Source organism: Suillus paluster, assembly GCF_016628075.1.
Source record: "Suillus paluster strain FC165 chromosome Unknown EDB91scaffold_58, whole genome shotgun sequence".
In the NCBI taxonomy this organism is placed as follows: domain Eukaryota; kingdom Fungi; phylum Basidiomycota; class Agaricomycetes; order Boletales; family Suillaceae; genus Suillus; species Suillus paluster.
Genome location: NW_024537618.1, coordinates 257,272 through 269,055, shown reverse-complemented (window position 1 = coordinate 269,055; position 11,784 = coordinate 257,272). Strand labels below are relative to the sequence as shown.

Genomic DNA, 11,784 nt, shown 5'->3' with positions numbered 1-11,784 from the left:
AATGTCCCCACTGTAAGCCTGTATCCTGTATAATTCCCAGCCTTACCAGCATCTTTCCATGTGTTCCGCTACATTCCACTACCCATCCACATCTTATCCAACCCGTCCGCTACACAGAACTAAGCAGAACACAGTGGAACCAAGCAAAACAACCGCACACCACGCACATCATATCCCTTTAGCCTTCAGAACATCCTCCTCTGTCCTGTCCCCGTCCTTCCATCCTCACTGGTGAGTCCTTGCTATGTTCCTCATGTTACTACATGTTGCTATCTCATTTCACATGTGTTACGATACTTATACGGATCTTTCCGCTACTCGGAACCAGTTCCTTATCTCACAGCCTCACCTGGTTGTAGCATAGCGCTTTTCAGAACCCCTTCCTATATAGATAGCAATAGATGGGATCTTAGTTTTTTTACCTTTTTGATAGACTCGACTCCACTTCCACTTACAGAGTACTTCCCAGTACTCCACTCACTGTTTAAAATATCTTCCTGAATCTATTCCTGGTCTCATTGCAATGCTCCTGCATCCGTGAGTTCCACTCGAAACGCCCGACATCGGATCCGACGACTTGGAGCAAGTACCAGACACAAGCCTGGTCCAACTTTGCCCAATCTTCCTTGTATAGGCTCGTAGTTTCTTTTTCCCTCCATTAGTTCTGCTTGTTCCGCCATTAGTTCTGCTTGTTCCGCACATTAGTTCTGTTCATTCCGCTTGTTCCGCACTTGTTCTGTTTGTTGCACATTAGTTCTGCTCATTGTGCGCTTGTTCCGTCCATCACGCGCTTTGTTCCACTTGTTGCGTACCTTCCGCATCAGTGCGTTCCCAGTCTTAGTAACTGGAACCCTTCAGGTCACTAGACAGAGTCTAGTCTTTGCTTTCCTCGCACTTACTTGAGGACTCGCTATCCAGTAGCAATCCCCTTGGGACAAGTATTTGTCTCGCACCCTTGTTAGACTTCTGAATCACCCCAGAGTCTATTTTCCTCACCCACACGCACAGTGATGTCGAGCTTGAAACTTGGTACAAACTTGCTGTTGCTGCTGGTAACAGTGCAGTCGTCAACATGAGCTGCGAGAATGAGCATTTCTGCACCTATGTGCCTATAGAATACTCCTCAGTCTGACTCTGTTCTTTTCATCCCTTGAGGAGAACTCAAGTGCTTGACTCACCATTCAGTGGGGTGATGAAATGTTCCCTTTGCCAATTGCCTCAAAGGTGTGTTTGTCAGCTGTTGTGGTGGGCTTTGGGACAATATTGACAAAGTCTTAGAATAGGTCTTGATAGGACAACATATGTCTTGACACACCAGAATCAAGCAACTCTGTTTGAGGTTCACATTGGGAGTTTGAGTTGGCTAGTGTCATGTACATGAATGATGTTCCTTCAATTGTCTTGTCTTCCTCATCATCCATCAGCCAAACACCTACAGGCTCCTCATCATTATCTTTGTCCTTGGTGCTGGCTGCAGTCTCAGACTTCTTGTCCTTCCCTTTGCTGTTGGACTTGTCCTTTGCCTTGTCCTTGTCCACAGCTGCTCCTCCACCTGCACCTCAACAGTCTCACTGCATGTGGCCATATTTACCACAATTATGGCAGTTGCCCTTGATCCATTTCAACCATCTACCTAGGTTAGCATTATAGGCTGCATCATCATTTGACAAGCCATTCTTCTTTGTCTTTGCTGTGCAATGGTTAAATTTGTCTACAACAGTTGACATTAGTATGTCTGCGGTGAGTTGCCAAATGCTTGAGACTTTAGTGGATGCTGTTAATGCTGACAAGTGGGGGTTGTAGGATGCTGGGAGCAAGCTCATTATTATAGCTGTGAAGCTATCGTCTGTTGGAGTAGGACCAAGTGAGGATAGTTGTTTTTTAATCACCCACATCTTGTCGAAGTGCTCACAGATGTTACCCTTTTTGGGACACTTCTGGTCCTGCAGCTTCCACAATAGCTTGACAGACACAACTCGAGAATGCTTCTCCAAGTGGATTTCCCCTGCTGTCACCCAGTTCTTAACTTGTATAAACAGGGAATCAGGGATTATGCTATCGATTTGCTGCTTCATGATAGCTTTGCCCATGTGCCATTCCTTCAATGTGACCTTATAGGCTGCGAGCTCTCTAATTTCATCTGATGTGGTCAGTACTCACAATGCTCCTCTTCCTGACAACGTCAAGGGATCAACTGGTTTCTTCTCGGTCCCTTTAAGGTGACCAAGAAACCCACGAGCATCTACAGACCATGACAACCTATCCTTATAGGTCATCCAATTTTCTCTGTCCACAGTGAGTTTTAGGACATGTAGAAAATCTTCTCCAAGTTTAGTGCTTGAGCTAGACATGGCAGGCTTGCTTTCATGTACTGTAGTTTAGTTTTAATTAACAAGCGCAGGGCTCATAACCTGCAGCAAGTACACAAGCTCAGTAGACTTAATGGAAGTCACTGAGGAAGCTCTGCTATGAGTGTGAAGGAAATTTGTAAGAACTTATATAAAATGAGCTAGGACAGATATAGCAAAGGTTAGAATGTACAACACTCTAGCATACTGTACTAATGCAATCAATTTGACAGTGTAGTGTGACCGTGACATATTACTGCATTGATCTGACATCTCAACACTTAGGTTTGTGACATGTGACAGACCCATATTTTCAACAACATACTTATATCAATCAGAATTTAACTATTAACTCTGTTACAATGAGAAAACAAACAAAGAATGTTGTATCTTGCAGGAAAACCCAGAACAACTCAGCCAAACTTTAAACTCAAATGCTACTCCCAGAAATCTGCCAAAAAAGGCAATGATTCATCAAACAATATCAAAAGTTAAAACATACCTTTTGATCTCAACAATCTACTTGAATCAAGTCAACATGAACAACACCAAAAACCTGAGGTACCCTCACCCACTCCTAGAACCTCCAAAGGAAGCTTTCACCATCCTTCTACCCCATGAAAAACTCTCTGTACTTGATTTCCTTGCCTTCAAACTGCCCACACAAACACGTTGTACTCACACCAATTGTGGCACCACCACAACAATGGAGAGTAAGTAACCATACATTTCTATACATTGTTTGTGTATTACAGCGCTTTGCAAATATGATGACAGTTGTACACTTTTAGAGAAAGAGAAAGAAATAAAAATGACGGTGTTCAAATTAGACCAAACAACGCGCATCGCAAATCTGTGGCACGTCTGTTAATATCTTGTATCTTATGCCCCTACCATACAGCAGTATATTCTTTAATACATTCTCTGATGATAGTATCATTAAAATTATGAGCTCTCCTATAGCTCTCTGATGAGCTCCCCTCTGAGTCAGCGCGAACAATCTGTGTCTGTTGAATCCACTGTCCCCCTTCGCGGAGCCCATCACCTCAGGCTGAACCAGAAAAGACACAGAAGAGAGACTGTCCTCCCAAGGAACAGCCAGAAAAAGGTTCGTCATACTCTCGGATGACTTAGAGCAGAGCCAGCTCATAGTGACACCATAGTACTCAGCCAACACTGCACCAATCAGCCTTATTAGCTATATATCCCCAGGATGAGATGAAGAAGCCTGACAAAAGACGAAAAGATGTAGCAGCACTCCTCAAAATTGCACAAGGCCTGGATTGGGATGAAGTGAAGGTCAAGATTACTGAGAAGCTCGCTGAACGTCTCAAGCTTAAGAAACCTGATCTCTCAGACTACAAACTCACATTCTCGGTACCTCAGCATCAAACATCTCCAATCCCACTTGTGAATGAAGATGACTTCGACAACCTATGTGAAGTAGCCATCAAGTGCAAGGACCCTCAAGCGAAGGTTATTATCGAGGCTATTCTCAAGAAGGCGTCAGATGAGCGCATATATGCAGTGTTAGATGACAATACCTTGATCAAGAAAGGGACGGGGAAAGAAAACAATGTTGGCAGTGACAATGAAGATGATGGGACCGACGACGACAGTGCCAACAGGCCAAAGAAGAAAAGAAAGGCAAGGTGAGCATGAAGAATAGGTAACAAGACAAGCATGCTGACGTGAATGTTAGAAAACCCCAGATGAACTTCCATTGAACATCAAGGTTGCTGCACACATGAAGACACTGCAGAACTGGTGGGTCTGTAACAAGGCAGGGTGCCCATCAAGTGGCCAATGCTACATTCCTCCTGACAACAGAGAACATTTTCTGCTTAGCCACAACCACTTTCAGATTTGGGCTGCTGCAATGGTCATCTAAGATTTTTCTCGCTCTTATAATTAGCCACTCATGGTTTTATAGGTGAAGAATCCACCCCTGTGACTGTAAAACAACCTCCAAACCATCGTGCTTTTGATGGTTTGCATGACAACCAAATGGCTGTGAAATCACCTCTCCTTCAGCAACATTTATCCGATCGTGACAAGAACACATCCAGTGCTCCAACCATCAACTTCAACATACCACCTGAGCTCCTTGGGTTCCTTCGTCCCCCAGCACCTGAGAATGCGGCCAACATGGTAGCACTGCCACACAGAGACCAGAGTTGATGCCCCTCCTACCTCCAACAATGCAGCCTGGTCTCGATCTCACACTTATTGATTTCTGCACTAAGTTTTCACTTGCAAATGCAATCCTGACCAAGTTACACAATAACAGCTACACAGGAACACATACCATCAAGTACATTGTGGTCTCCGAGCTGAAAGAAATGGGGTTCATGAATGGCAAGATCGCGGCGATGAAGGATGCTGTCGAACAATGGTCTCGTCAAGGTTAGGTTCAAGTTTGCTGGTGTCCACCATGAATGTACTGTTACAGGGACCCTCAGGCCCCTATCGTCTCCGCCAAACATCGCTGTCACAACCGCGTTACAACACGTGACAGATGACATCACCGGCACGTGACTAAACTGCAGAGCACAGCATGACAGCTGTTGGAGCAGGACAGCTCTGGAATCGACCTAGACCGGGATCAATAGAAGCCGCGCGCTTCTCCCTTATCGCCCCTACTGATACCATGGTACTGACTATTGTTTATCCTATCGCTTACATGACAGATAGTGTTATCTGACTTGGACACCTACCGCTGTGCCGGTACCATACCTGGACCCTTACCGTTGAACCGGTACTCTTATCTTTGAGTCCTTATGACTCACATAGACCGATTACCCTAGTTGGGATACTTTCTGGCTACCCAAGCCTACCCTGAACCCATAGGACGATACCTATATATACCCCAGTAGTTAGACCATGTATTTCTCTAACTTGATCTTCACTTGTGATATACGACTCTAGCTTCTTCTTTGAACCTTTAGTCAGTCATTCTGGATGGACAGCCTCCATTCAGTCTTCCATCGTCCTGGTGCTCCATGAAGCGGACACGGGATCGACCCTATCAAGTGCACTGTTGGTTAAGCCGGGCTTAACCGTAACATGTACTACTATTGCTTTCACTGTGCTGCGGACGAACATTATTCCTGTACACTAGAAGTACCCTGCATGTATAAAGTACGAGATTGCATCAGAGTCTGTGATGATTGTCATGGCTTCATATGCATCAAAAATAATGCTATCCGAGCCCACAAAATAGTCCTCATGATGACAAATGAAAGCCTTGATCTTCGAGAAAGCTTCCTCGATAGGGATCAAGTCTGGAGAGTATGGCGGAAGATATTCAAGTTGTACACCTAGAAAACGTAGTCAGATTTAGATTAGCAATTGAGAGCAAGACCAACCATGCAATGCAATCATTTCTGCAACTGGTGGTGAATGATTCTTCAATAACTGCTGAGGCAATCATTCTATCAATTGTGAGCAGACCGAGTGCAGACACCCGCGATCCTCTGACAAAAGGCTGCTGACTTTCTGCACATTTCCCACACTTCAAACAGCCCCAAGCCCTCCCCGGAGTATGTTCGTCCTTTGAAGTTTCATCCAGAAACCCAATTTCTTCTGGCTGGTATTGTGCCATGCGAGCAACAAACTCCGCACGACACAGCTCATTCCTCTCTTTGGCAATGTGCCGCAACTTTTTGTAGGAAACCCCAGCACGCTCCAGTGTCCGATGAACAGTGACATAATGAATGGAAATGAACCAGTTACTGTCGAGCATTTCGGCAAGCTCATCCAGGAACCACGTAGGACAGTGTTCAATGAGTTGGACAAGGTAATCAACATTGTTGTAGTATAGAAGATGGGGGCGACCACGAGTAGTGCACAACAGAGTGATGACATCACTCGTCTCCCTCCATAGCTTGAGTGTGCGCCAGAAGGTGCTTTCAGAGAAGCCAACACAGTTTATAATAGTGTTTTAAAGTCAGGTTTGGTCCGGTTTTTTTTGCCTTTTTTGGCACAACCGGACCCAAACTGGTCCTAGTTTTTAGCGGCACTAACACAAGACCGGACCAAACTCTCAAAGACCGGTTAACTTCAGTTGCAGGACCATATGACAGTCAGTTGCAACCAGTCTTCATAAAGCGGTCCCAGACCAGGTTGAACCAGTCTAGACCAAGTACATAGTGAGTCATGTAGGAACGTGGTATACACAATGCTGTAGCATATAAGAAAATACTGGTGCAACTACTAGTGCTACTAGAGCCTTCTGTTTGAATCCCCCCCTCCACTACATTGAACTTAGTATCTCTCTGCTATGTCAGGTGGCAAGTCTACATGCGCATGATGACCAACTGAAAAAGCCGCTGCCATGATGGTATCTGACAAAGCAAAGTGCTCACGGCCACCAAAGTCAAAGCCTTCATCGCCAAAGGCAAAGAGTCGGAAAAGGAAAGCTGTGACTAGCGAGAGCGAGTTAGAAACCAGTGAGGGTGAGGCCAAACGCAGAGAAACTTCGAAAAAAAAGGCTCCAGCACCGTCGAAGCCGAAATGTGCTCATTGAAAGTCCATTGAGGAGGTTGAATTGGAGGGTGAGGACGACGAGGTTGAAGTCGAGCCTGTAGATGATACCGATAACAAAGATGAAGTGGTGATTACAATTTGTTTCATTGTAGCCTGTTGATTGGATGTTAGCTGAATGTATTTGATGGCAGGACAGCAATTGCCTGCAAGAAATACATCATGCAATTGTACCTGATGCACGGAAAACAAAAAAGTGCAGTGCAGATGATGTACTTACAGTGTTCTCAGATCGTTGTACAGTCAAGTTTTGCGAAACGAGTGGAAATATCGAAACAGTGAAGGGACGCTGGTGCAATATATGCAAGTGAGTAGATAAATTCAATTAAATAAATCACAATGACTTACTAGTATGTTGTGCCCACAGAAACGATCAGAAATTTGTTGCAAAAAATGGGAAGCATAAGATGTTTCATGTTGGAAGTAACTCATCTTGTCGGCAGCACATCCGGAGTCATTATGAGGTGTACAAGAGCAAGTGCGAAGAACTGGGTTTGCAAGAGCATCACCATGCGATACCATGCAACATAGTGAAGAGAAGGCAGGAAGTGAAGAAACTGGGAAATCAGAGCCTTGATGGAATGTTTCAGAAGAAGCAGAAGTCAAAGGAGTATTCAAGAGATAATATCTTGCATGCGGTTGCCAAGTTTGTCGTCTGTGATGATCAGGTGAGTGATTATCATACATTGCTGCAAGTCGATAGTGTTGAAATCAGCGCTGTTGTATATTAGAGTCTTGCGGTGGCTGACAAACACTCATTTAGAAATTGCCTGGTGGCAATGCGGCCAGGCACTTTGCCAGTGGACATACCCTCAGCCCATGATGTGTCATCTTATATTCACAACTCTTTCATCAATTTCATTGGGGGGCTCAAGGCCAAAATGCAGGTGAGTCATCCCTACTACTAGTTGCTCCTCTATCTCAGGCTAACATGTCTCAGGCTGCCACAACTGGCCATATTTCAACAAAAACTGACTTGTGGTCTGTTGATCAAACCAAGGTTGCATTTTTAGGCCTTACCGCACACTGGATTGAGGCTAGCAAAACTTCATGGACGCTATTTTCACAGGTTATTGCATTTAGAGGTATATCTGGGGCACACAGTGGGCACAACCTGGCACGGTATCTTGTGGGTCTGTGTGAGCATGCTGGAATTATCACAGTGCACTCAAGTAAGGTACATATTTCTACTGGTCTGTCATCTGAGACGCTAATGCAGGCCTCCACTAGCTGTTCTGTCTTACTGCAGACAATACCAGCAACAATGACACGACTTGCGATAACATCGAGACACTACTGCACCGCCGTCATATCTACAACTTTGATGCTACTCAACACCGCCTTCCCTGTCTTGCCCATGTCCTTAATCTTGCCATCACTGATGTTATGTCAGTCATCACACGCATTGCCAATGTTGAGACTACCATGGCTATATGGGAGTTTGACCCATCACTGCCTAACAACCGCGTTCTTGGAGACTCACTTGATGTCGTTGCCGCAATATGTACATTGGCCATCAAGGTATGTTCTCATTATTTCTGGCAAGTTATTTTATCTAACGGCTTGAAGATTCAGTGCTCAGGACAGCGCATTGAGTATTTCGAGATGCTGCAAGGCAAGTGTGGCATCAAAAGACCGCTCAAGATCCCTCTTCATAGTAATGTGCGCTGGGGGACTGCTGATGGGATGCTTGGTCGTGCCTATCACCTACAGCAGGTACACTAACAATTTTATGTGGTTCGTCGATGCTGACCTTCTATTTAGGCTATCAATCTCTTTGTGAATTCAGCTGATGAGCTTTTTGGACCAATCACATCCATCCGGCATCACAGACGTGTCACAAAGCATATCCCATGGACCGTGTTTAGCCTTAAGTCATCAGACTGGGAGCGCATGAATGATACTCGAGTTATGATATCAGTAAGTCACAAACAGCATCTAAGCAACACCCACTAACATTTTCTTGGGACGCCAATGACATCCAACAATACTTCTCTTCTGAACACCTGCCAACACTATGGCGTGCAATACCTGCTATGGAGGAACTGCAAATGGCTTGGGAATCAAAGTGTGGACTTATACAATTCACGTTGTACAAGGAAGCCCTTCAACATGGTCTCACAAAGATCACAAAGTATTACAACAAGTTGGATGATAAGCCGGTCTATGTTCTTGCCCTTGGTACGTTTGCTATATCATAATTCAACGCGACTGTCAATTGACTGATTATATATACAGTGCTGCACCCATACTACAAACTCGCATATATCAAGATGGCGTGGGGAGGTCCTGAAGAACAAGCCAGAGAGCATGCTGCAGGAAATCAAAACGCCAAAGACTGGCATGATGAAGCGCTCAAGGTAGTTGAAAAGATGATGGAGGAGTATTGGGACTTGCACCAACCACTTCCCACAAGCTTGGGAACTGGTGATACTACTAATGCTGATGGTGACTCGACCGTTGAGTCTGAGTATGACCAACATCGCCACATGTTAGTTCAGCAGGCCATCTATGAGCACAATGCTGGATGGGCAGCCGAGCTTCGCCATTACCTCAAAGACATGCCAGAGGATGTTACGAAGGATACCGACATCATTCAGTGGTGGTCGGTGAGTTTATTTAGTATGTTTACTATTCTTTTTTAATGTCACATAGAACCATTCATCTATCTACCCTACCCTTGCAAGAATTGCAATGGATGTTTGCGCAGTTCTGGCATCTTCTGTCCCATGCGAGCGGCTATTCTCAGCAGGCACAGAAATTGCAACCGATCGTCACTCACATCTTGGTTCTGATAAATTCGAGCAACTACAGGTCCTCAAGCATGCATGGTGGGATACCATCATTGATATGGCTGCTACAAACGCATCAATCATCAAGCAAGTCACATTGCAGGAATATGTGGAGCTTATGTTGGACAAGAATGACATGGTCAAGTGGGATCAGGACGAGGGCGAGTTAGTCACCGTGTAGTTACTTTCATTACATGTCTCATGGTATAGTTCTTGTGTCAATGTGCAACCGGTTTGACTTGTGACCAGTCGCAACTGGTTTTCCAGCAGTCCTGGGAATTTAACTAATGTCAGGCAACCGACAACCGGGGTTAGCAAAATAGAGTGCAACCACAACCGAGGTCCAGTTGCAACCGTTCATGGTCCAGTTGGGTTGCCGGTCTTTTTTCGGTCCAGTAACTGGACTTTAAAACACTAGTTTATAATGTCGTCTTTGGACATATGAGCATCTTTGTAGAGTTTTATTACAGCAATTTTGACGTCACGGCTGATTTTGCGGAACATGGTAGTAGAGAATAACACAGATACATATTGACTGTGGTTATGTGTTTTATTTATTTTTCTCTTTCTCTGAAAGCATACAACTGTCATCATATTCGCAAAGTGCTGTAATTAAAAAAAATCCATTGTCTCGGTTAATCAGGAGGTAGCGGAGGCACATTTTGCTTCCACTCATAACATTTGTGATGGTTTCGACAAACCTCAATGTGACCTGTGACTATGACTTATTTTCGACACCGACACCAGCTGGTGTGATACGTGACTGTCGAATTGATTGCATTAGTACAGTATCTCTAGGAATATCTACTGTATCTACAACAATACCAGCACCTAGTAGTTGCAGGTTATAATATATTGTTGGGTTTCCTGGATATGTGTGCAGACGAAGCAAACGAAGCGACGTGGTGCAATTACCCCAGATACTAATCAATTGTATGATTAAATATTGATATGTATCAATTTAGAAAACAATCATAATCAATATTAATTTAGCGCAGCTGGTAATTAAATAGTAACCGCGAGCATAGTATTCCAGACTCAAGATATCAGCCGGTTGATACCCAGTGTCCAGAACGTTGTCAAAACGCTGGCGGAGAGGCAGAAAAATAGCCACCTCTCCAATGTCGGAACCTTTCAGCGGAAATCTGGCGGAGAAACAAGGCCTAGGTTCCACCTTTTTTGGTTCGGACCCGGACCGGACCGAACCCTGAACCGTTTACACCATCATTATATTTTCGATTTTGTCTACGTACCTGGTCTGCATGCATTGGCGTGGTGGTGGCCGCCTTGGACTTACCACTAGCCCACACCCGTTGTGCCTTCGGCACATGTCTACATATTACATTTACAAAATACTATATACTTTTATTTTAGTTCTGAGGACAGAGGACACAGGGAGAATTTTTTGGGAAGGGCAAGAGTCAACAGCAAGACACAAACAGTGAGACTGAAGTTTACCTGGGACACTGGCTTGCAATCCCGTGGCCTCGTACCTCGGCCAGCAGGATGCAAGCCAGTGTCCCAGGTAAACTTCAGTCTCACTGTTTGTGTCTTGCTGTTGACTCTTGCCCTTCCCAAAAAATTCTCCCGTGTCTCTGTCCTATTTTCTGCTTTCCTATCTCCCATTCTCCCATTCTCCTGTTCTCCCATTCTCCCATCCTCCCGTCCTCCTCCTCCCATTTCTCCATTCTCCACCTTCCCATTCCCATGTTTACCCATTGCCCATTTTTCCTATCTTTATATTTTCGCATTTTTCACATTTTTATGTATACACAATAAATTACAGTACATATATACATCATTGTTGTTTTCACATTTTTCTATTTGCTTGGTGTTCCTCCCCTTGTTGTGGCTTAACCAATTTTGGACAGTGAGGTCGTATAGTAAGGGAGAACGGTTTTTTGAAATTGAAACTCCGATTGACAGAACCACGTGAAATTTCTAAATCGAGGTTAAGCGAGCTAAGCGTTCCCATGTGGCCTTTAGCGAGCTACGCGTCTCCCACACACAGCCACAAAACCGGTCTCCCATTCTTTTATGACGAGTCCAAGCCCGTTGTGCCTTCGGCACAGGAAGCAAGCAGAGCACTTCGTGCTCTG

The 11,784-nt window shown here is 44.7% G+C and overlaps 5 protein-coding genes across 5 annotated transcripts; 3 read left to right on the top strand and 2 right to left on the bottom strand.

The window, feature by feature from the left end:
* Positions 1–1,958: 1,958 nt before the first annotated feature.
* Positions 1,959–2,342, bottom strand: EDB91DRAFT_1004414 (uncharacterized protein; the record flags this gene model as incomplete). Its single annotated transcript, XM_041312287.1, has 2 exons — positions 1,959–2,130; positions 2,161–2,342. Coding segments are annotated over 2 exons (354 nt in total), but the record flags the coding sequence as incomplete, so codon positions are not given.
* Positions 2,343–2,886: 544 nt separating this feature from the next.
* EDB91DRAFT_1084791 (uncharacterized protein) lies at positions 2,887–4,886 on the top strand (the record flags this gene model as incomplete). Its single annotated transcript, XM_041315817.1, has 9 exons — positions 2,887–3,061; positions 3,104–3,210; positions 3,312–3,334; positions 3,386–3,456; positions 3,538–4,000; positions 4,111–4,115; positions 4,282–4,524; positions 4,647–4,754; positions 4,801–4,886. 9 exons carry the CDS (start codon positions 2,887–2,889, stop codon positions 4,884–4,886), a joined length of 1,281 nt encoding a protein of 426 aa, XP_041173948.1.
* Positions 4,887–7,399: 2,513 nt separating this feature from the next.
* Positions 7,400–7,783, top strand: EDB91DRAFT_1010027 (uncharacterized protein; the record flags this gene model as incomplete). Its single annotated transcript, XM_041312400.1, has 2 exons — positions 7,400–7,561; positions 7,625–7,783. Coding segments are annotated over 2 exons (321 nt in total), but the record flags the coding sequence as incomplete, so codon positions are not given.
* Positions 7,784–8,669: 886 nt separating this feature from the next.
* EDB91DRAFT_1058080 (uncharacterized protein) lies at positions 8,670–9,538 on the top strand (the record flags this gene model as incomplete). The annotated part of the gene is made up of 3 exons (XM_041314131.1): positions 8,670–8,813; positions 8,837–9,074; positions 9,132–9,538. Coding segments are annotated over 3 exons (789 nt in total), but the record flags the coding sequence as incomplete, so codon positions are not given.
* A 1,281-nt stretch (positions 9,539–10,819) lies between these two features.
* Positions 10,820–11,404, bottom strand: EDB91DRAFT_1084789 (uncharacterized protein; the record flags this gene model as incomplete). Its single annotated transcript, XM_041315816.1, has 3 exons — positions 10,820–10,892; positions 10,939–11,017; positions 11,179–11,404. The coding sequence occupies 3 exons, from the start codon at positions 11,402–11,404 to the stop codon at positions 10,820–10,822; spliced, it is 378 nt and encodes a 125-aa protein (XP_041173945.1).
* Positions 11,405–11,784: the final 380 nt, after the last annotated feature.